A 25,334-nucleotide genomic window follows, 5' to 3' on the forward strand; every position below is an offset into this window, starting at 1 on the left:
GACTCGGACTCGAGTGATAGTGACTCGGACTCGGACCCTGATGACTCGGACTCGACACTCGTGACTCGGACTCGAGTGATAGTGACTCGGACTGACCTTGATGACTCGGACTCGACACTCGTGACTCGGACTCGAGTGATAGTGACTCGGACTGACCTTGATGACTCGGACTCGACACTCGTGACTCGGACTCGAGTGATAGTGACTCGGACTGACCTTGATGACTCGGACTCGACACTCGTGACTCGGACTGACCTTGATGACTCGGACTCGACACTCGTGACTCGGACTCGACACTTGTGACTCGGACTCGATTGATAGTGACTCGGACCCTGATGATTCGGACAGACTCGACACTCGTGACTCGGAATCGAATGATAGTGACTCGGACCCTGATGATTCGGACAGACTCGACACTCGGACCCTTATGACTCGGACTCGACACTCGTGACTCGGACTCGAATGATAGTGACTCGGACCCTGATGATTCGGACAGACTCGACACTCGTGACTCGGACTCGAATGACTGATGATTCGGACAGACTCGACACTCGGACCCTGATGACTCGGACTCGAATGATAGTGACTCAGACTCGAATGATAGTGACTCGGACCCTGATGATTCGGACAGACTCGACACTCGTGACTCGGACTCGAATGACTGATGATTCGGACAGACTCGACACTCGGGACACTCTGATGACTCGGACTCGGACTCGACACTCGTGACTCGGACTCGGACCCTGATGACTCGGACTCGACACTCGTGACTCGGACTGACCTTGATGACTCGGACTCGACACTCGTGACTCGGACTCGACACTCGTGACTCGGACTCGGACCCTGATGACTCGGACTCGACACTCGTGACTCGGACTCGAGTGATAGTGACTCGGACCCTGATGATTCGGACAGACTCGACACTCGTGACTCGGACTCGAATGACTGATGATTCGGACAGACTCGACACTCGGGACACTCTGATGACTCGGACTCGGACTCGACACTCGTGACTCGGACTCGGACCCTGATGACTCGGACTCGACACTCGTGACTCGGACTGACCTTGATGACTCGGACTCGACACTCGTGACTCAGACTCGACACTCGTGACTCGGACTCGGACCCTGATGACTCGGACTCGGACTCGACACTCGTGACTCGGACTCGGACCCTGATGACTCGGACTCGACACTCGTGACTCGGACTCAGACCCTGATGATTCGGACAGACTCGACACTCGGGACACGGACTCAGACTTGTGGTTTAAGGACTGCTTCTCATATAAAGGATACAGAGTTTACTCTGTATCCTATATTATATCTATAAATTATATTTCTACAATAATGATGGTGGTAATACCACATTTCCACTTTTTTTTTTTTATACTATTCAGGAACATAGTTCTGACATAAATTGATTGGCTAGATCCCACTGAACAATTTAAAAGATCTGTCTTCATAACCTTATAATATAAATAATATAAATAAATGCTTGGGTATAGGATCCAAGGGGCCATGACCAGATCAAAACTCTTCTGTGTCAACATCTTTTAAAAAAGAATTCTAGCTGCCATTATTGCTGTATTTTAACACCTTAACCCTTTGCGGTCCATTTATTCAGCGCCTGTCAGGCGCATCAGGTCTAATTTATTTTCACACAAGCTGTTTATTTTACACACACTGTTTAACCCTTTGCGGTCCTATGTCGGACCTGGTCCGACATCGCAATTTTCATCATCAAAAAGATGCAAAAACAGGTCTCTAGTCGTTTTTTCTCCGGAAAAAAGCCGAGAAAACCATTCAATGGCTGAGTGAGACCGATAGGAGCTGAGAGAAGCCGAAAAAAGGGGCGTATCTCATGAATACTGATAGACCCAACACCACATAGATAACACGGACATACACAAACAAGATAGCTGCTTCCACATCCAGTGCTCAGACAATATCACAGACATTTGCAGAGCTTTTTGAGATGTTATAGAAATAAAATAACGACTTGGATCGCATTATTGAGGAGTTTTGAAGAGATGATTTATCGGTATGTACTATTATTACGAGTTATATAGCGAACGAGGGGTGGGGCGGTGCTGGAGATGCAGTACTGAGTGTCCTGTTGATATGCAGTGCCTTTTAAACCTGTTTTACTGTGAAAAAAATACTTTTAAACAGCGCGTCTATAATAAACTGCGCGTGTGAAAATAAATTGGACCTGACGCGCCTGACACGCGCTGAATAAATGGACCGCAAAGGGTTAAAAGTCATTTTATTCACAGTAAAACAGGTTTAAAAGGCATATGCATATCAACAGGACACTCAGTACTGCATCTCCAGCCCTCCTTGTTCACTGTATTTATCACATATCTCTTCATGGTAGTGCATACTGACAAATCATCTCGATTTATCACCAAACTCCTCAATAATGCGATCCAAGTCATTATTTTATTACTATAACATCTCAAAAAGCTTGGCAAATGTCCGCGATTTTCTTTAAGCGCTGGATGCGGAAACAGTTATCTTGTTTGTTTATGTTTGTGTTATGTCTGTGGTGAAGGGACTATGCGTATTGCTCAGATCCGCCTCCATTTTTTTTCGGCCTCTCTCAGCTATTGAAAGCTTTTCTCTGCAATTTCTGGAGAAAAAACGACTAGGGACCTGTCTATGAAGCCTTTTTGATGATGTCGGACAGGGTCCAACATCGGACCGGAAAGGAAAAATTGTAATGTCGGACCTGGTCCGACATAGGACCGCAAAGGGTTAATGCCAACAAATGTATTTTAAAATGGTGCATTCCAGCCATAAAAATGTAGGATGCAAATACCAAATGAGTGGTTCTGAACTAGGCACACCATGAAAAAAACGTTGGCGTTGCAATGGCCTCTGTCAACATCTAGGCAATGTGGGGAGGTGATTAAAATGACAGAAGAGAGGCCTTGGTAATACAGTAAAAATTGTGAAGTATAACTCAGTGAAAGCACACTTGGAATCCTGTGTTTGGTTTAGTATCCACACTACAAAAAGGACAATGTGGCTTTGAAGAGTAACTAGACTAATCCCAAGGCTACGTGGTATGACTTCTGAGAATAAGTTGAGGGAACAGAACCTATTTTACCAGGGGATAAATAAAAGGCTTTTTATAATCCTTAAAGGGGTCAACAAAGTCAGCCAAGTCGCCATTTCAAATTTAGTGCAGAGACAAGTAGTAGATCCATTTTAAATTTTAGTGGAGGCAGATTCAGGATGGTATATGGAATTGGTTGCCTGCCATGTTGTTGGAGTCCTTCAATAGTTGTCTGAAAGTGGTTCTTAGATCAAGTTTTTAGATGAGTATCGATAGGACAAATAATCTTATTTAGGAATTTAGCTGAAAATACAGAGAATTCTGCCCTGAGATTATATTTTTGCACGTCTCCCTACTTGGCATTGCAATGATACATTGAGAATCTGGAGTTATGATTACTCAGTGAAGACATATATTTTCTGTGACTCTTTGCGCAGTATAAGAGCAGTAAGTAACATTAATCAGTGAAGCGCAGTAAGTGGCTTATGCACTAATATGATGAGTTTGAAATGTTGTTCAAAGGATATCAGGCTTTACTCCCCAGCAAAACAGGCCAATACAGTTACATGGTGTTTTACATACACCTTTAAAATATTACAATTAGTAGATTGTGTTCCTTTCATGTTTCAAATGGAGCTTGAAATGGATTCCAATATTTAGATTAATTCATACTAATTACATTAGAAGTTCACTTTAACTGATGACTTTTTTTTTGTAACGCTTTTAAAAATTCTTTTGTATTCTGTCTTATCTGAAGAGAGTAAAATTGTATGCTACAGAATATGACAAATACATTATTTCTTTAGAATTTTTGACAGGTCTGACATTTGTGTGAGTTAACCTTGCCTTGCATTCATTTTTCACCAGCTTCACTCTGATGTTGACAAAGGAGGTGGCAACATCAAATATGTCCTGTCAGGCGAGGGGGCAACCTCTATCTTTATTATTGATGAAAATACAGGGGATATTCATGCTACAAAGAGGCTGGATCGTGAAGAGCAGGCCTATTACACCCTTCGGGCACAGGCCGTCGACCGGCTCACCAACAGGCCTGTTGAACCTGAATCGGAATTTGTTGTTAAAATACAGGACATTAACGACAATGAGCCAGTGTTTCTGGATGGGCCTTACACAGCTGGAGTTCCAGAAATGTCTCCAGTGGGTAAGTCAGAAAAATACTTTTTTAAATAAAAATTAAGTCAATTAAATTTTGTTTTTAAACTTCATAATAAGCAATGGAATTGATCTGCCATTTCTTTTGTTGTTGGAGTAAAAGCATTACATATATACAAGGGAAGGAAATGTATTCTTTTTGGAACCGGTGTAGGTGTGTTCAGTTGGTTGTGTTCAATGGTCAGATTAGGAGTTGCAAGTCAGACAGCAAAAATAACTACATTGCTAACTAAATTGCATGGAATATCAACAAGATGGAATGCACGACAGCACAAATCTCAGAAGGATGTGTTATCCTCTTTATGGTAGTGGAGTGACTTGCTATAAAATATGCTTGTATAGGTGGCAGGCATGTTGGTAAAGCAATATGGGAAAGTTTGGCATTGTTCCCAAAGTTGATTTTATCAGTATTGCAGGGGACTTCAGTCTTTTGTTTCTTACTTTTCAAGAACTCTTAACTCTGTTTTAAAATAAATCTGGTACAACAACTACCAACACTATTTAATTATCTTAGCTTAAAGAAAGGGTTTTTTAATTAAATAAAGGTTTTCTGTAGCTGTAAAATGTAATCACATTTCAGACTGTTGTCGTTTAGTTCTTGTGGGTCCAAGTGGCATGAAACAGCTGTACCTATTAAAGCAGAAGTTTCTGAGCAAAATTTTAATTTGATATTGGATGTTTGAAAGCTTACTCCTTTTAATACTACAATCCCCCAAAAATCTGTTTGAAGCATATGCTTGACAATATGCTTTTAGTGTTAGCTAGTTAGCCCATGGCCTACCTTTCCTTATTTGAATTTTTAAGACAAAGTGGTTTTTTTTTTAAATTTTCTTTTAACATATAGGCCTATAACTTGTTGAATTTAAACAGTGCAGGTAGAACACAGAAACAGATGTTTTAGTATGTATCTAAAAAACAAACAAAACACAGCAATAATGTATTATTATGTAATGGGTTTAGGTCATAATGCAAAAAATCTGTACTAAAAGTACTGTACATTATTAAATCTTAAAATCATAGCTCTTATGTATTCTGATTTTGAAGAGGCTGCCTATTACCCCATTTACTAAAGCACTGAATTGATATGTGAGAGTTAAAAGCGCATGATTTGAAGGTCATGGTTCTGTGCCCTGTTATTAAAATGATAATTTACACAATGATTTGGAATTGCAGGAACTTCAGTTGTTCAAGTGACAGCCACAGATGCTGATGACCCTACTTATGGAAACAGTGCCAGAGTTGTCTATAGCATTCTACAGGGACAGCCTTACTTCTCAGTGGAACCTAAGACAGGTAAACCCCCGATTCTCATACACCCTGAAAAAACATATAATGTGGCGTCCATTCCTTTCAGTTTTGCAAGTTCTGGTGAGAAATGGAGCAATACAATTGCTACATATACTCTTTAGTTTTACTCCACATTGTACAGCATAATAAATTTGGTTTGTAAAATAAATAGAATATACACTATGCCGACCTGCCATTTATGTATTTCTTTCATGTCCATTGGGACATCTGGTTTCAAATCAGAGTCCACTTTGTTTCAATCTGATGACAGCATATGGCTTTGGTTCAAAAAGGTGAACCTCAGACCGTTTTCTTATGGACAGCCAACATAATTGGTACCAGTTTAGTCTGAATACAATGGTGAGCAAACAGTATGTGCAAGGACAACGCCATTATGAAGGTCGGGGCTGAGCTGCTTCAGTGGGTCAATGAACAAATATCCATGTACTGCTGAAGAAGAAGCTGCAGTCTGATTAAACCTGACATTGACAGCATGCCAGTCGCAGATCTCCAGCACAGACATTTAGTAACTTAATGAGCACAAAATCACTGCGCCAGTCTTTGAGTGAATACGGAAAAATACTATTTTACCAGCAAAAAAAGCCATTTTGAGTCCTGGTAAACATTCTCAATTCAGAGAATCCACAGTCCAAAGATTAGCACAATAAAGCCAAATCAGTTGCTTAATTTTGTAAATAAGTCACTGCTGATATATCCTAAGGGCTCCATTTGCATTGATCAAAAATACACCCCAGGTTGAATTTAATTCGCTTAAGATCTACAGAATACACATTTGTCAAGAAAGAGAGACAGTACTTCCAAATGATAAGTTAATGTTAATAATATTAACATGCTGCAGTATCCCGTAATTATATTCAATTGGTGTCTGTTTATCATCTTAAAGTGTATCCATAATTTAACTTTATCTGCTTTTTACTTTATCAGAAAGACTGTCTGCTTAAGGGAGCTTCCCCCATCCTCCCCCGAAACCTGTTTGTCAGTTTATAACTGGCAGCAGCAGGAGGTTATAAACACCTTCAATTTCTGTACTAGCTCGGAAAGCAAAACACATTTAAAAAGAAGTTTTTATCTTTTATCTCAAATGGTGTTCCTGTTGTACTGCTTCTAATATTTCACAGGGCACCTCCATAAGCTGATATTTATCAAGATGAGGCTGATAACATTGGGAGGCACTATACCTCTAGGACGAAGAAGAAGATAAATCAGCAAATACATAAAGACAGCATTATAGGAATGACAGCCAGGCTAGTGAATTGGAGTTATAATGGGCCATTAGTTTATGTAACTGTCTATAGACTGTAGCTGTCTATGCTTTTTTTCAGGCATCATCAGAACTGCCCTTCCCAGCATGGATAGAGAAGCCAAGGATCAGTACCTTCTGGTCATTCAAGCAAAGGACATGGTAGGACAAATGGGAGGACTATCTGGAACAACCTCAGTCACTGTCACCCTCACTGATGTTAACGACAATCCACCACGCTTCGCACGCAGTAAGGGCCTTTAATACATTATGAATGCATGTCTGCACTTTTAAAAGTTCACTTGAAACAAAATGAAATAAAACATGCTGTTTTTTCACAGCCTCTGTGTTTTACATGTGAATAAATACAGTCACAACAGTACTGTGTAGAGTTAGAAATGTTGGTATTCTGAAACTAATTAGTGGCTGGTAGGAGTTCTATCATGAAATAAGTACACGAGGAGCGTCCAATCAATCAATCAATCAATCTTTATTTTATGTAGCACCTTTCATAGTGGAACAAAGAGCTTGAAACACAAACCATCAACATCAACTGGTTATAAAATGATGCAACAACTAATGTCTTTCCCTTTTTGCTACCATAAAAAATAGTTTTACATGGTGTACAGATAAATAAATGTCACAAATACATTTTACAGCCACGTAGCACGGAGATATTGATTAATCTAAAAGCAGTCACTAATAGTAACAAAATATATATTTGCCACAGGATATTACAAATTCGTTTTTTTTGGTTTAAGTATATAACAAAGTATACTGAAATAAGGAAGATTTCTAAATTGTATTTTATACATTATTGAGTTGAACTTGCTGTTTGTAATGTATAAAGTACACAAAGCAGGAACTCACATGGCCAGAACAGGGCAGTGTAATAGAGCTTATTTGTTGTTGAATTATCACATTTGTCAAAGGCATAGTGACAACAGGTTAAACATTTAGGAATTTTATAGTCTTTATCTAATACCAGAGTTGTTTTCAGTATGCTGTTATTCAATATGCTCATAAAACAACAGAATGTTCAGCTTATAATATATAAACAACCATGATATCTCAGAAGGGTGTATTTAGAAGTGTAGTTGTAACCATGGAAACATGTAATTATATCAGACCAGATCCAGCTACAATTGCTAATTGTAAAATCATGAACCACTGGTGTGTTATGGCTTGTGTAGTCTGCATACATAGTTGGGTCTTGTGTTCTTTTACCAAATAGTACTGCTAAATTGCTGCTAATGTATTAGTTGTGTACTACCTTAGACAGCTATCGTAGTAAAAGTAAGCAAGTAATTTAGTGGTACCCAGTACAAGTATTAACAGACTGTGGCAAAGTGCCCCGCCCCTGTGTGCATTTGTGTGTTCTGTGTATGTATGTATGCGTGCGTATGTTAATGTTGGTGTATAGATTGGTACACGGGATATAAACGGGTCTGTGTTTCACGTATGTTTAAAAAGTGTAGATTTATATTTAGGCACGAGGAGGGCACAAATCACTTCACGTGCTGGTTAAATGTAATATGTGAGCACGGGGTTGCACAGAATTAATTCACGTGCTGGGATTCAAGTGAATAATTAATTAGTAATTGAATCCCAGCACAATAGTATATATAGAGACACGTAGCATGCAGTCGGGGTTAGGTGTTCGGTGAGTGGAGAACGAGTGTGGAGAAGGAGAAATTAAATAATAAGAAAGAACGTAAATATAAAAGTGAATAACTGTCTCACTCACCGTGTTTCGTTTGTCTGTCTGTTTACTGTGTAGTCTGTTTTGTTTGTCTTTTTATTTTGGCGTGTAGTGCCGTGTCCCGTGTTTTTGTCTGTTAAACCCTTTTATTTTCTGTGCTGTTTTATTAAATGCTGAGCGAAACCATTCGCTCAGCTCCACCAAACTCCAAGTCTCTGTCGTTTGTGTTCCTGTTTCTGGTCTGACGCCACCCACTCCGGCCGTCTTTGTGACACAGACGTACTAGGCAGCACCAACTGTAGTACTTATAACGGTTTATATTACATTATTAATGCAGAACTCACGTTCTGATAGATTGTTTTAATTTCTCTTCCAGTTCAGAGAGGACTCATCTCAAATTGTATTAAAGATTACCTGTACTGTTTTTGTTAGCTTTTGTTTCAGTGGGAGGTTAACTGAGTCAATGTTATTCTTCTAATAATAATCTAGTCATTGCTAATGTTTACGAGGTACTGTGTATTAAAAAACACACACACACACACACACACACACACACACACACACACACACACACACACACACACAAATAAGTGGGTTGCTTTCAACTATATTAGATGCAATTATTTGTAAGTAGTTTTGGCAGACGTCAGTTTGTTAAATTGTTTTTGGGTTTGTCATCAGAATCAATATTTTATTAAAGCCTACCCTGACCACTGTCTCAGTGTAGCTTTTTGCTCTGCGGATCACAGCATGCTCAGGCTTGTGGGACTTGGAATAGGAAATACTTTTTCTACGGTAAATTAAAAAGCCATCAAAACAATTATGAGCTGGCAAACACTGTTCAGCAAATTAGCATTTTGAAAGAAAATAATACTTGCTGTGCCAAGGTATTGAACCAATGAGAAATATTTAAAAAAAATGAGTGTGCTGCTGAATTTCTGTATAATTAACATATTTGTGTTGAGCATAAAAGGGCATTTTTAATTAAGTTATGCTGGTTGGGATAAGGATTCAAGTGAAAATGTGTATATACAATTTACTTTAAACCAAGAATTCAAACTCCATTTGCAATTCTGTTTTTAACTAATAATCTATAATTATTTACACAACGATGTTTGGAAGCAAAAGGTTGACCGAGCTGCATTGCACATGCTTTCACTTGTGAATGTCCTGTTTATGTGAGAATTAAGCAAACCTTCCACGAATTCTGAAGTGCAAAAGCAAAACACTACAACAGTTTAATAAACAGGGACACCAGTTTGAAAATGGTCTCATCAATAACTATGTTGGACTTCACAGAATCCTATCAATACAATGTACCTGAGTCTTTGCCCGTGGTCTCAGTGGTTGCCAAGCTAAAAGCAGCAGATGCTGATGTGGGACCAAATGCTGAAATGGAATACAGGATTATAGACGGGGATGGCCTTGGGGTGTTCAGAGTTTCTACAGATAAAGAGACGCAGGAGGGAGTCATAACTCTTCAAAAGGTAAAGATAAACCAACGTGATACGGAAGAAATCATAATGAGACCATTTCTATGAACTGTAAGCAATAATATCATTATGTGTTGCATTAAAAAAAATACTAAATTAAAGAAATCTGATGGAACAGAGGGAGACTCTTATATGTTCCCCAACAATCCAGATATGGTATTGACATTATTGCATTTAGCATTATTGACTACAGTATACTAAAACAATCATCACATTTTATCAAGATTACACTAAAATAATGTTTATTATTATTATTATTATTATTATTATTATTATTATTATTATTATTATTATTATTATTATTATTATTAATAAATTAGTTACTGTTACGTTTCACATTAAGAAATGAATATTTGCTTTGGTCTCTTGTCTGATGAAAATGTTTCTGGCTGTAGATCAGACAATAACAACATTAAACACTGCTGCAAAACAATGTCAATTCCAGGAGCTATGGCAGTATTGTGTCTGTTTTATCTATGTAATTGCAGGAGCTATGGCAGTATTATGTCTGGGTTTTATCTATGTAACTCCAGGAGCTATGGCAGTATTGTGTCTGTTTTATCTATGTAATTCCAGGAGCTATGGCAGTATTGTGTCTGGGTTGTATCTATGTAATTGCAGGAGCTATGGCAGTATTGTGTCTGGGTTTTATCTATGTAATTCCAGGAGCTATGGCAGTATTGTGTCTGGGTTGTATCTATGTAATTGCAGGAGCTATGGCAGTATTGTGTCTGGGTTGTATCTATGTAATTGCAGGAGCTATGGCAGTATTGTGTCTGGGTTTTATCTGTGTAATTGCAGGAGCTATGGCAGTATTGTGTCTGGGTTGTATCTATGTAATTGCATGAGCTATGGCAGTATTGTGTCTGGGTTTTATCTATGTAATTGCAGGAGCTATGGCAGTATTGTGTCTGTTTTATCTATGTAATTCCAGGAGCTATGGCAGTATTGTGTCTGGGTTTTATCTATGTAATTGCAGGAGCTATGGCAGTATTGTGTCTGGGTTGTATCTATGTAATTGCATGAGCTATGGCAGTATTGTGTCTGGGTTTTATCTATGTAATTGCAGGAGCTATGGCAGTATTGTGTCTGGGTTTTATCTATGTAATTCCAGGAGCTATGGCAGTATTGTGTCTGGGTTGTATCTATGTAATTGCATGAGCTATGGCAGTATTGTGTCTGGGTTTTATCTATGTAATTCCAGGAGCTATGGCAGTATTGTGTCTGGGTTGTATCTATGTAATTGCAGGAGCTATGGCAGTATTGTGTCTGGGTTTTATCTATGTAATTGCAGGAGCTATGGCAGTATTGTGTCTGGGTTGTATCTATGTAATTCCAGGAGCTATGGCAGTATTGTGTCTGGGTTGTATCTATGTAATTCCAGGAGCTATGGCAGTATTGTGTCTGGGTTGTATCTATGTAATTGCATGAGCTATGGCAGTATTGTGTCTGGGTTGTATCTATGTAATTCCAGAAGCTATGGCAGTATTGTGTCTGGGTTGTATCTATGTAATTGCAGGAGCTATGGCAGTATTGTGTCTGGGTTGTATCTATGTAATTCCAGGAGCTATGGCAGTATTGTGTCTGGGTTGTATCTATGTAATTGCAGGAGCTATGGCAGTATTGTGTCTGGGTTTTATCTATGTAATTCCAGGAGCTATGGCAGTATTGTGTCTGGGTTGTATCTATGTAATTGCAGGAGCTATGGCAGTATTGTGTCTGGGTTTTATCTGTTTAATTGCAGGAGCTATGGCAGTATTGTGTCTGGGTTGTATCTATGTAATTGCAGGAGCTATGGCAGTATTGTGTCTGGGTTTTATCTATGTAATTCCAGGAGCTATGGCAGTATTGTGTCTGGGTTGTATCTATGTAATTGCAGGAGCTATGGCAGTATTGTGTCTGGGTTGTATCTATGTAATTGCAGGAGCTATGGCAGTATTGTGTCTGGGTTTTATCTATGTAATTGCAGGAGCTATGGCAGTATTGTGTCTGGGTTTTATCTATGTAATTGCAGGAGCTATGGCAGTATTGTGTCTGTTTTATCTGTATAATTGCAGGAGCTATGGCAGTATTGTGTCTGGGTTTTATCTATGTAATTCCAGGAGCTATGGCAGTATTGTGTCTGGGTTGTATCTATGTAATTGCAGGAGCTATGGCAGTATTGTGTCTGGGTTTTATCTATGTAATTGCAGGAGCTATGGCAGTATTGTGTCTGGGTTTTATCTGTGTAATTGCAGGAGCTATGGCAGTATTGTGTCTTGGTTTTAGCTATTTAATTCTGTCAGTCAGTGAAACCCTTTGCCATTATTTTTTATTATTAAAAACACCAATTTGAAATAATGTCAAGACATTTTAAAAAGTTTTTCTTAGAGCTTTATATATTGCAATACCTCTTCTAGTCATGCGTACTGTATTTTAATTGATTGTTACAAACATTAATTTTTGCATTTTTCAGAAGCTTGATTTTGAAACTAAAGCAAGCTATACCTTGAGAATAGACGCCACAAACAAAAACATCGACCCTCAGTTTTTGAGCCTGGGACCATTCAGTGACACAACAAATGTGAAGGTCATTGTGGAGGATGTGGATGAACCGCCTGTTTTCACTTCTCCAGTTAACAGAATGGTGGTTTCTGAGGCAGCTAAAGTTGGGACTATCATTGGAACTGTAGCTGCTCATGACCCTGACGCTTCCAACAGTCTAATTAGGTATACTGCTTTGAATCATATATATATATATATATATATATATATATATATATATATATATATATATATATATATATATATATATATATGCCTAGTTATCTATCTGCTTGGAATTTGTTCATTGGACATTAACATTTTTAACATGCCTGGAGGGAAAAAATAATAATTTGTACTAATAATATGGGTTTATTACTCATTAGTCAGTGAGTCACCAAACTTACAGAAGTTGAACTTCATGGGGGGTGGGGGTGGGGGTTAAGCCTGGTTTAATAAATGCTTCCTTGTGGTTAATCTGTTTTACTGTCTATTACAGGTATTCTATAGATCGTAATACTGACCTTGAGAGATTTTTTAACATTGATGCCACCACTGGTGTAATAAGTACTGCTAAGCAACTGGACAGAGAAATGAATGCAGTTCATAATATAACACTTCTGGCAATGGAAAGTCGTAAGTAAAAAATATAAATATATATACAGTATATATATATATATATATATATATATATATACCTGACTTTGCACTATGGTAGATTTAAATGATTCGCGGTCATTTGCATAAACATTAGAAACCAAAGGTATAATTTATTTTCAAACTTTATTTTGTCTTTTCACTTAATAACAAATCTAAATAAGCAGTGAATGGTTACTGGGTGAATCAACAGAGCACATGCATCAGTACCTGCATAATGAAATGAAGTGTGAGGAAAAAAAACCCAATACAGCAGTCGTACCGATTACTCACTCCCAGGGGTTTCTGAAGTTATTGAGATTTAATGGGCTGATGTTACTGGTAATATTAGAATGCTTTAAATTAAAATGTTTATAATAAATATTTTATGCAATTCTACTGCCTACTGCCCACTAGGAAAGCATCAATGAATCAAATAAGTTCATTACAATAGTGTGCACAGTATTTATATTACTGTACACAAAATCAAATACAAAAGCTGTGCATATTGGCAAAATGATTTGGCAGAGCTACACTATAACTTATATTATCACTGTTGTGAACTCTGTTTCTTTTACAGCTATTTATACTATTTCCAATGGTTAAATCTCATGTACCACCCAGTAAAAGAGATACAACTCAAGTGTTTGTGTCCTTTGTAAATAGTGATGGATATATTATTTAGTTGATTTAATTAGTTTCAATGTACTTAAAATCGTGGCATAGCTTTGGGGAGAAGTGAGAAAATGAAATGTTGATCTAGCTGTTGCTTGAGCTGCTGTTTTCAATGGCTTGCAGCAAATTAAGTAAATACATTCTTGTGTTCTCAAAGATTGCTCTAATGCCACAGACAAAACAAGCAGGTTAATGTATGCAGTATCTACCCTACCCTCTGGAAAAAAAAAAAAAAACATTTTAATTGGCAGTGCATTCCTTCTCCATCTCACATATTCTAGTATCTGCACATTTAATTGAACTATTATGGTTCTCTTGTTGATTTATATGTATTCATATATTTTACATACCGGTACTTATTTAATTTGTTTTCTTTGCTATTCATTCCTGTGTCATGAACTGTGTCACTGAGGATTGAAGTGCGTACACAAGCTTAAAAAATGTATACATCATAGCATAAAAAATGGCTTATAAAAATATATGTTTGTTTTGTTTTTGTTCACTTTCACAGAAGACCCATCGCAAGTTGGAAGAGGAATCGCTGTTATTTCTGTTTTGGATATCAATGACAATGCGCCAATGTTTGCAATAGAATATGAAACTTTTCTTTGTGAAAATGCTCAGTCTGGACAGGTATTCCATTTAACTCTTTTCTATAGATTAGATTATAATTTAAATTAGTTTATATATATGGCAAATTACTTATATCAAAATGAGTGTCTATTATCCTCATTGCACTGTATTGTTATTGTGTTCAGTAATGTTAATACGTGGGTCAATAAACCAACCCTGGGGGAAAACACCAGCAAGATGAATACAGTAAACGGTGGCAGGACATAGATCCACCATTGTTGAGATCATTAAAATAGACCCCCGAGTTTCTAACATAAATATGTGTTGACTGCACCTTATTGCATATTCTGAAAAAAATACAGTGAGAAACTGAGTGTTCATATGTATTGAAATTGCTTGATAAGAAATACGAACCAGTTGTTCCTAGTGTTGCATGGAGAACAATTTGTAGTATATATTTTTTTCTATTACATTTTATTTGTATTACTGTAGGTGTGTATAGGTGAATGCAATTTTTAATTCAATACAACATGTATTGCAAGTAGAGTCCTGAACTAGTCCATTTATGACAGTAATGATCTGTGTGCAAGGCCATTCTTGGAACGCTTCTGACAACTTCCAGGCTTGGATGAAAGCTCATGTTCTTGATTGGAGGGGGGGGGGGGGGGGCATTCAGCAGATTAAGAGGGTGTTCAGGAATGATGCATGGCTGATAAATTCAAATTTGATGGCTTTGCAGGGATTATTATGAGATTTTTAGAGGTTGATTTAACAAAAATATCACAAAGACAATCTGCTACAGTGCTCTGATGGAGTTTGAGCCTTTCTTATTCTGCCTACAGCCATTTAGGTGAGCAGTGGCTCAGTCCAGCTATTCTGAGGAAGCGTGGATCAGATTAAACTCCCCTAGTCATCAAGTTATCTGTATGATACTGACAGACATATTTCCTGTTTTTCTCAGGTTATCCAGACAATAAGTGCTGTTGACAAAGATGAGCCGCCCAATGGTCACAGATTTTACTTTGCTCTGACTCCTGAGGCAGCAAGCAATTTAAACTTTACCCTTCGAGACAACAAAGGTATGACTGTAATATTCATTCCAATAAAATAACTCTGCTGAACTGCCTTCCCTGACATGAAAGGGAAGGCATTATTCAGAGACATTTACTGCTGATTCTAAGCAGTTATGTTGCTAGTTGGACATTAATTTAGGTGCAATCAGTGCCTAAGTCATTTCTATACTTGAATTAGCTGTCATGACTGCAAAACTGTTCTTTAAATCACTGGGACACTAGAAGAAAAAAACAGAAGGGGCTTCAATCATTTTTAAGTACAGCTTTTGACATTCTGCATTTATACCACTTTATCTGAATTAGGGTGAACGGCAAAGCACATGCTTGCATTTTCAGATGCCTCACATTGTGCAAACAGACTGAGCTGTGAAAAATGAGCCTGTTAGGATTGAGCTTGTTGTTTTCATAAAGGTGACCACAGTAACACTGAATACATTAATGTAATAAATGATAGCTGATGATTACAGGGATGGTGCACATTTTTTATTGTTCTGTATGCCTAAGCTGTAAATCAACCTCTGTCTAGTGCAACAGTTATGTCACATTTTCAGCAGTGAAGTGGATTTAATATAAAAAAGCTACATTTTTAAATGAAACACTTTGCTAAAAAATGCATCAATAGGAATAATTCTAGTAACGCTATGGGATTAAAAAGAAAGACTACAAGGTCCCAGTTTTACTATTGCATTTTAAATTAATTATTGTTTTAAATCATAAAATGTACAGTATTAGTCAGACCCTCCAAATATCAGAGATGGCAGATAGTTATCAGCACCAATAAAAATCTTGTTTATTAAATCTGGTACTTAATAATAAGGTCTTATTGTATTTAATAACATGACCTTGCCTTAAGCCAGTAACACTAATGTATACATTATTAGCCTTGCATTCTCCATAGAATGTTTCTGTAAATACAATTTTTACACACAACATATTAACATATTCATATTTAAATAATTATTGTATTTTTTATGGGGTTTTTTTTGTGTTGATAATTGCTAAAAACAGCTTTTCTTTGTTTAGATAATACAGCCTCAATCCTGACCAAAAGAAATGGCTTTCGAAGACAAGATCAGTCCATTTACAAGTTGCCTATTTTTATTATGGATAGTGGCAGTCCATCCCTTAGCAGCACTAATACTCTGACGATTCGAGTCTGTGACTGTGATCCAGATGGGACAGCCCAATCATGCAATGCAGAAGCATACGTGTTACCAGCCGGACTCAGCACTGGTGCCCTTATAGCAATACTGGCTTGTGTTTTAACATTGCTAGGTATGTATCCTGTTTATACACTTTGAGTGTTTTACTTGTCCTTTCATTTTCTGTATAACACTGACAGTCATGCATCACTGTAACTTGCCATGTTTATAGGGTAGTATACAAGGGGTGCACTCTATACAAGAGGTGAACGTTATACAAGGGATTTAACTCAAGGCAGCTCAGTGCTGCGTGTTACACACAGGGAGAGCATTATATTCAGAGAATTACAGTAGAATAGTCGGGGCTAAGCATGTCCTTCACCAAGATAGACATTGCTGTGGGGTTGTATAGGTAAAGCAACTGCAGATTATTAGATAATAATGTGACTTTAGGGAAGAAGGGGGAATTGACAGCACCAAGAAACTGACCAAATGTACATTGTAAAAGATGAAACGTCTTCTTAAAGAGTGGTTGAAAATAGTGTTCCTAGAGCCAGAATATGGAACAGGATGAAAATTGATATAAGAAAAGAAACATAAGAGCCTTTTAACGGCAAATATGCTACGTTCGATACGACAGTGTATGTATTAAACTACAAAGGAGATTAACTGCAAGTGTGTTAATAATTAACAATGCATAAAAACACTGACAAGAACACAACATGCTTCAAGCAAATTGTAGGAATTACACCAGAACCTTCCATGATTAAAGCATAGCATGTTTATTAAATATAAGAAGTGTACAAATAAAAAACAGACACTGTATATTCCACATGTTATAAAAAAGATTTTCTCCAAAACTATAATAATAATAATAATAATAATAATAATAATAATAATAATAATAATAATAATAATAATAATCTCCACTGCAAAAGGTATAAGAATACACCGTCGGGGGGGGGGGGGTAGGTCCCTCACAGGAAACAGGTTGAGTTATCACTTCAAGCTTGTTTGGGCTCCTTCGCATTTATTCTGATACCTTTTACATGTTGGGATGATAAAGGTTCATATGATTTCAAAGTCTGTCAAATAGCAATAAGTTATTCTTGACCAGTACATACTGCCCTAGGGGTATGTCTGTGTTCTTATTACATCAGTGCATTGCAGATACCGAAGTCCACATTGGAAATAGAGATGTAGCTTGCTTATCTTTTTAATAAGCAGTTTGGATAACCTCACTTCCTATATTTGAGTTTCGACCCTTACTTTATATATGACCAAACTCCATTTACACAACTCCAGATTAGGAGGGGGGCATTCATTATTTAAAGACTTTTTATTTTTATATAACCATATGCAGTAAAAAATATACTCCCAAATGAACGAAACCTGCATATGCTCAGAAGCAATCAAAAGAATTTAGGAAAACAAGTTTCAGATGATGTCAGTTATCATAAAGATTAGTGTCTATTTTATGGCTTATTATTATAGAATTCATAACCCTCGGTATAGGTAGAGGATTTTTAAAGTCAGGAACAAGTGACAGAAGAAGACGAGACAAGGTCACAGGTCCCCCTAAATACTCTGATAAACTGCACACTACGTTTGATCCCATTTCCTTACCACTGCTATTTGAGTTTTTAAGCTAATCATGGAAAGAAAAAATAGAATTGTAATAGATGCACTGTAATCTAATATTTCAGTTTACAACCAGGTTTAGCAGAGCAAGGTGCATATTACTGTACAGTACATGGGGAAGCTCAGGACCTATTAAAGGATTTGAGATTAGCAGGGTGTCTTACCTCTTGCAATAGCAATTTTGTAATTCATAGTACCTGTATTTGTGCCATTCTATGGGAAGTTTAATACATGCGCCATGCATTATAACAACAAAAACTCCATTGCATTTTAAGTTTGTGCTTTAAATGGCCACCTTATAAGATGTACATTGCATGAAAACAACAGGGCAGTCTTATCTACACATTACAATAAGCTTCAAGTGGTATTCTATTAAGATAAACAAGAGGAAGAAAGAGGAAGAGAGAACAGCACTAAAGCTGGATATTCCACAAAACAAAACAAAAGAAATATGGACAAGTGACTGAAATTGTTAATGACCTGGGCACAGAACAGCACACCATAGATAAAGTTCAACGTAAATGTAATGATCTAAAACCCTTTTAAAATGGTATTCTAGTTTGGTCAAAAGGTCACATGAGTGCAGTCAATTGCAGCAGGGGATTTTTCATCAGCAAAAAATGTACCTGGATTTGTTGCTGCTTTTCGGGATAGTTTCAGTAACGTTGACTATTATTTTGGAAACCTTTTTGATCCCTTTTGAATATGTGTGTCAAACCAGTGGCATAGACATGCTTAACCATCCAGCTGCCCATTTATTTTGGCAATTTCCATGTTAAAAATTGTTTTCAAAACAAGTTTTGTAATATTTTTAAAAATACAGTTTTTATTGTTATTATGAAAAACATAAATATATTATTTCAGTAGAATTTAAATAACAAAATAACAACAGTTTATAATTGTAGCATTATAACAATATAGATCATAACATATTTTTTCATATGGTAGCATTATATAAGTATAAATAACTTTTTTTTTTTTTTTTTACAATCGCAGCATTATATAACAGTGTGGTAAAAAGTCATTGTGCATCATAGCACTTTTTAGAAAAAAATGTTGTGAGATAGATTTCATACTCTCGTCAATGCTAATGTCTTTATACATCACAAAACTTGTGTCACAAATTTCGAGTCACGCCACCTACTGTATCTTCCACAGTTTCAGGTACGGGTGTATACCCCAGTTATATGCATTATTATCTGTGAAGTGTAGGTGCAATAAATAAATAAATCGGTCATTTCGATCAGTACCAATCCTGACAAGGTTTCCTTACAACCCCCTGTAACACCAACAAAGAAATAAATCCCCTCATCTCATCCTCTGTAGATGCAGGTGTCATTTTTTGTCAAGCACATTTCTTAGGGACTGCTGCCAGTGAAAAACAAAACTGCAGACTATTGTACCATATAGTCTACTTATTTATTTACTGGAACATGTTGAAAAGACGTGTTAAACTTTGCAGATGTGCATATAACCCCTGCACGCTATTCTCACAAGAGTGACACATTTGGACTCGCTTGCGCTCCACGTGGAAATCGGGGGATAAGCTGCTGGGTGGTTTTGCATGACTTCTGGCAGTGAATCGAGATCATGCTTAAGCAGCTCCCAAAGGTGAAAAATAGTTTATTTGTCAAACTAGTAGAGTTGTATAACACTTTTATTCGATGCCTCCAGAAATGTAGTTCTAACTCAATTCAGTGGGGTTTATTTAAACAGTGAAATCCGATTTTTAATAATTGAAAATCATCTTTATATATTCAGTAATTATTTACAAATTCATATGAGCATAAATTTGCACAAGTCAATTACATGTTAATAGTCTTTAACAAGTTTAACGAAAATATTTGTGTAGTTTCCTGAGAAACATACTTGAAAGCAACAATACTTTACATAACCACTTACAACGTAGTATACATTTACACAGAAAACCATTATATAGTCTTACAACTTACACTCTTTTGAAAATAGAAAAATTGTGTAAAAGCACTCAAAAACACACTTACTCAACGGTAAGCACTATTAAGTTCCTTTGAAAATAGGGCCCAATGTCAGTCGACTCAAGTTAAAAACTTTTTCAAGCCTATCTTAGTCTTCACACATTCCCCTTATTTGTATCCCTTTATCTAAGTTCTTGTATCTTTCTTCTAATATGACATTAGTGACAGTAGTGATGGTAGTGCACTTGCTTATTTATTTTATCTGTTTTAGTGGAGTTATTGAGTTGTATTTCATTTTTTGAAAAATATTGAAATGGCTGTTCAAATTCCATAAACAGGAGACAGTGGCTTGGGTTCCATGAAGTTTAGAAACTCCAGATTCTCTCTCTAGTGCCGTGAGAATGTGACGTAGCACGCACATATCACACACATGGGTAAATTGCCTTTACATGCTAAAAAGCAATACAAATTGACTAAGGTGTTTTGTTTTTTGCATAGCACCGTTTGAAAGCCATGTCATATGTTCACGAGACTTCAGCAGTAAATATCTCATTTGTGACATAACCTTGCACAACTTTCTACTATAACTAAAGGCGTTACTGCTGAAAGTAGCCCAGGCAGGCTTCTTTGACCAAATAAAAAAAAAAAAATAATATATATATATATATATATATATATATATATATATATATATATATATATATATATATTAATTTATTTATTTTTTATTATGTAACACCATGTATTCAATTATTGCCATTTGCAGGTGACTCATAAAAGGACAGTGCTTTATAATGTAGTTATTTTAAAAGCAAAATAATTTACACTTTAAGCTTAGACTTTTCAGTCCCTTAGCTGTAAGATAAGATACAATTCCTGTTACTAGTCTTAAGTAGCATCTGTCATTAGTACCAAGAACAAAATAAATCACGTTTGTACCGCAAAATGTATTATATTACCATAGTTGGGAATTAGTGCCAGTGGTCTCATATGTTACTGATGTGTGGTACCGACCTCAACACCAGGATGGATGAGTACGAAAATCCCATACTGCTGTGTTTTAGTAAAAACTGTTTACGGATTACAATCTTTGCTTGTTCTCTAAACCAAGTATGAAGTATCTCTTGTGAAATATCAATTTGTTTTACAAAGGACAGATAGCTTCCATGGTCATTCTTAATTCTACTTTCAGAAGGACGTTCAGTAATTATATTTTTTTCGTAGTTTTGAAACAGGGAGAGAGAAAATGGAGATGCTTTTGAAATTGAGAGTGCCCCACAATGTAATGGGTCAATCATTTAGAAAGTAATTTAGTTTTTCTTTTTTCTAGTTTTGGTGCTGCTCATTGTCACAATGAGAAGGCGGAAGAAGGAACCACTAATATTTGATGAGGAGCGGGATATTCGAGAGAACATTGTCCGCTATGATGACGAAGGAGGAGGGGAAGAAGACACCGAGGCTTTCGATATGGCTGCTCTGAGGAACCTCAATGTCATACGAGACACCAAGACACGGAGAGACGTAACTCCTGAAATTCAGTTTTTCTCCAGGCCTTCATATAAAAGCATTCCAGACAATGTTATTTTTAGAGAGTTTATATGGGATAGACTAAAGGAAGCTGACATAGATCCCAGCGCTCCTCCCTATGACTCCCTGCAGACTTATGCTTTTGAAGGTAGCGGCTCTGTTGCAGAGTCACTCAGCTCCTTAGAGTCACTGAGCACAGACTCAGACCAGAATTATGATTACCTCAGTGACTGGGGACCTCGCTTCAAAAAGCTGGCAGACATGTACGGAAACAGCGAGGACAGTGTATTCTCTTAGCCTTGGAGCTAACTTTGAGAAGGCTTTAAGACATTTAGTTTGATGGTGTAAAGATATGAAGAAACAAAAAACAATTCTAACCTTTAAGGTTTGTGCATTTGTACCTTATTTGGAGTTTCCCAAGAGACTAAGTAAAATGAACAATTAACTATTTCAGTAACATTAGAATCTCAGTAATCTCTGATTAGATAACTGTTTTAGGCTAACCTGGGATAATGGCTCATGTGATAAGAGGCAAGGCACATGCTGCCTCAAAATCACAAAATGCTGCTGAGATGCTCATTCCACTGCCAAGCTAAATCTGAATACCTGTGTATTATTACAACAGTTTTTCCATATGTTTCTTGTTCTCCGCATGGCATCTAATGTTTTTTGGCTGTAGCAAATTACAGTACAAGTTCAGTTATGGTACTGCTTGTATGCTTTTATGGTTCTAGATGTATATGGATCCTTTAAAAAAGGAAAATGTAAAATGGACTTAACGTCAAAAGAGTGGTTTTCAGGTCAGTGTTTCTTAATAGGATCTGTATAATACAGGTCGAGTAAAGTATTTGCTCTTTTACTATGTAAAAGAGATTTTACAATTGCAATTTTAAAAGTGTCAGATAAAAACAGGTTCTAAACAGTGACAGCAGAATGTATTTATGCTTAGAAATGTATCTGCTGTCTGTTTAAGACTTAGTTAATCTTCTGATTAGTACAGGAGAGTTACCGTTGTTTTCGTCTCTGTTTAGCCCTGTTTTTCCACCGCCTGTATAATGTGTAAACATGTTGATATTGTCGACTTTTATATAAGGTAAATGAATCCTGGAAAGATGAAAGAATAGCGAGAGCACTAGAACAGTTATTATTTTTTTCAGAAAGCTGCAGACCATCATAGTGTATAATGAACTTGAATGAAACATCTGAACATTCCTTCTATAACAGACTAAACAGCCTTTACAGGATCATAACGGATGAGTCAACATATCGGTCCAAACCTACAAAACTTTATTACAACCACATCATGTCTTACATTGCAGTTTAAGGTTAAAAAGGGGGGATGATGGTGTATTTTGCAGAAAGACTGTATCATACATTGTTAGTTTATTTTCAGAGTTACAGTTAAAGAATCAGAATTATTCTGTGATGAAAAATAGTGAAAAATGCACACTGTTAATAAATTACAGCAACTTTTAATTTTTAGCCTCAGCACCATATTTATCAAACATTGTGTTTATAAATTTTATTGTTACTGAAAGTCATATTTAATGTTAGCATTAGGGAAAGGACTATCCCCTGTATACTAAACAAATAACATTTTAAATTTGGAAATATAATTTAGTAATTTCATTCAACTGCATAGGATATGAAAAGTGGTGACCAGAAATAATTTGGTTGGAAAGAGTTTCGAGAGGAATCTGGGAAGGCTGATTAAGTAAGAGGTACACAAGTTCCTTATCTTTCCTTAAATTCTTATCCAGATTGATATCTTATCCAGATTCCAATATCTGGAATGGTACTTAGTTTCACAGTGACCTGGACATCAGACTGCTGGAAAATTCATTTTCATTTGGAATTAAACTATTCAGGCTAACCGTTGTAAAAATGTCCCTTTAAAAAACAAACAAACAACAAATGTACTTGTAATTAACAGCGACCTGCCTGGGATTTGTATTGTATCAGTCCTATCACATTGTAGATCTCCATTACTCCAAGTGACCTTTAGTTTGTAAACAAAAGTTGATTCATGAAAAACCACCCAACAATTTTGTAAATCCATCTTCTTCCTAATGGTCTACCCCACTGCTTTTGCTTTCATTTGTACATTCTGAATTAAGAGTTTTGTAATAGAATTTTAAATATTGCTCAGGACATCAAGTCACGTGTATAATTTTAAATAAAAAAAAGCAGAAAAAAATAATGATGTGGTTCTGTTTCAGTGCAAAGAGCATCTTTTGATATACAAAATTGTAATTACTTTGTCAGCATTGTGTGATGCATGTACGATGATAGCAGAGACTGTTCCCACTGGGGAGAGCAAGACAAAATATTTCAACTTTTTAAACTTGAGGGGCAACTTTGCTGCACGCTAGTACTGAAACTTCTTGCTCTTGATCTCTTTCAAACTTCCCCAGAGTGGATACATTTTAAGGATGCCGGGAAGTTCAGGAAAAATCAGGGAAGTACAAAATCTGTGAATTGGGTGGAGTTTGGGAGTGGAGGATAACAACCAATGGCTAAACCGCTTGCCCTGTCCCCACTGAATAAACTAGCTGCTGTGTATTCCATTTGCTAAAGTAATAACAGATTAAAGTACATGTTACCATTCAAAATTAGTTCACTTTTGTTAAAAAAAACACAAGATAACAACACATTAAGAACAAAATACCGCAAACGTCTTGCGTTTCATTTTTCAAACTCAAAACTTGAGTCCTGTACATACCAAAACATGGAACAAGAGAAAGCCTATTTAGAAGCTTGAGTGCTTGACATTGATTGTAATGAAAACACATAACTTCTTATTAAAGCTACGGTACCACATTAGCTGCACAGTACATAGCACAGCATAATAAAATAACACCTCAAACATCAACCTAAATATTCTACATGTGTTTAATTCTAACAACTAATAACATTAATAAAACAATCTGAATAGTGCAACTGGTCCTGAATGCTGCTGCTGCAAGAATACTGAGAAGTACAAAACAAACGGAACATATTACATCTGTCTTGGAAAATTTGCATTGGATACCTTTCAAATATCAGATACTTTTAAAGATTCTTCTGTTGACCTTCAAGGCTCTCCGGGGAACTGGCCTTAAATATTTATCGGACTTGCTACATCCCTACATGTCAGCTGCGCTCTTCAAGCTCAGAGCTGCTGGCTGTTCCCTTGACCAGCTGGGAGGACAGAGTTTCTCCACCAGTGCTCATAAACTTTGGAACTCGTTGTCATTAGTTGTGAGAGGTTCTCATTCTCTGGAGAAATGTAAAGCACTGCTAAAGACACATTTGTTTTTCCTAGCTTTTGGTAATAGGGAGTTTTTTTTTTTATTAAGGTAAATAGTTTAGCAGTGTTTGTAAGCATGTTTTTATTTTAGTTATGCCATTGTACTTTGTTTTTGTATATATATATATATATATATATATATATATATATATATATATATATATTGTGGCACAGCAGGGAGGGGAATGAAATCCTCCCCGCAGTAAAATGTGTTAGTTTTGTTAATTGGGGAAGGGTTTTGTTAATTGATTTATTGTTTTAATTTGATTATTGTTTAAGTGTTAGTTATTCCCTGCACCTGGAAACAATTGTAAATTAGGACCAGGTGCAGGGTATTTAAAG

At 36.7% G+C, this 25,334-nt stretch overlaps 1 protein-coding gene across 2 annotated transcripts in view; it reads left to right on the top strand.

Annotated features, from left to right (window-relative positions):
- The window catches only part of LOC117435375 (cadherin-7-like), a 43,457-nt gene extending 18,462 nt beyond the window's left edge, over positions 1-24,995 (top strand). For both annotated transcript variants that reach the window (XM_059020352.1, XM_059020353.1), the window contains exons 3-12: positions 3,928-4,222; positions 5,407-5,526; positions 6,864-7,031; positions 9,783-9,970; positions 12,432-12,685; positions 12,999-13,135; positions 14,322-14,443; positions 15,345-15,462; positions 16,480-16,731; positions 21,507-24,995. In XM_059020352.1, coding sequence (XP_058876335.1) covers positions 3,928-4,222; positions 5,407-5,526; positions 6,864-7,031; positions 9,783-9,970; positions 12,432-12,685; positions 12,999-13,135; positions 14,322-14,443; positions 15,345-15,462; positions 16,480-16,731; positions 21,507-22,000 — 2,148 coding nt within the window. In that variant the 3' untranslated portion in view covers positions 22,001-24,995. The remainder of the gene's footprint in view (positions 1-3,927; positions 4,223-5,406; positions 5,527-6,863; positions 7,032-9,782; positions 9,971-12,431; positions 12,686-12,998; positions 13,136-14,321; positions 14,444-15,344; positions 15,463-16,479; positions 16,732-21,506) is intronic.
- The last annotated feature ends 339 nt before the right edge of the window (positions 24,996-25,334 follow it).

The sequence above is a fragment of the Acipenser ruthenus genome, chromosome 3 (assembly GCF_902713425.1).
Source record: "Acipenser ruthenus chromosome 3, fAciRut3.2 maternal haplotype, whole genome shotgun sequence".
Lineage (NCBI taxonomy): Eukaryota > Metazoa > Chordata > Actinopteri > Acipenseriformes > Acipenseridae > Acipenser > Acipenser ruthenus.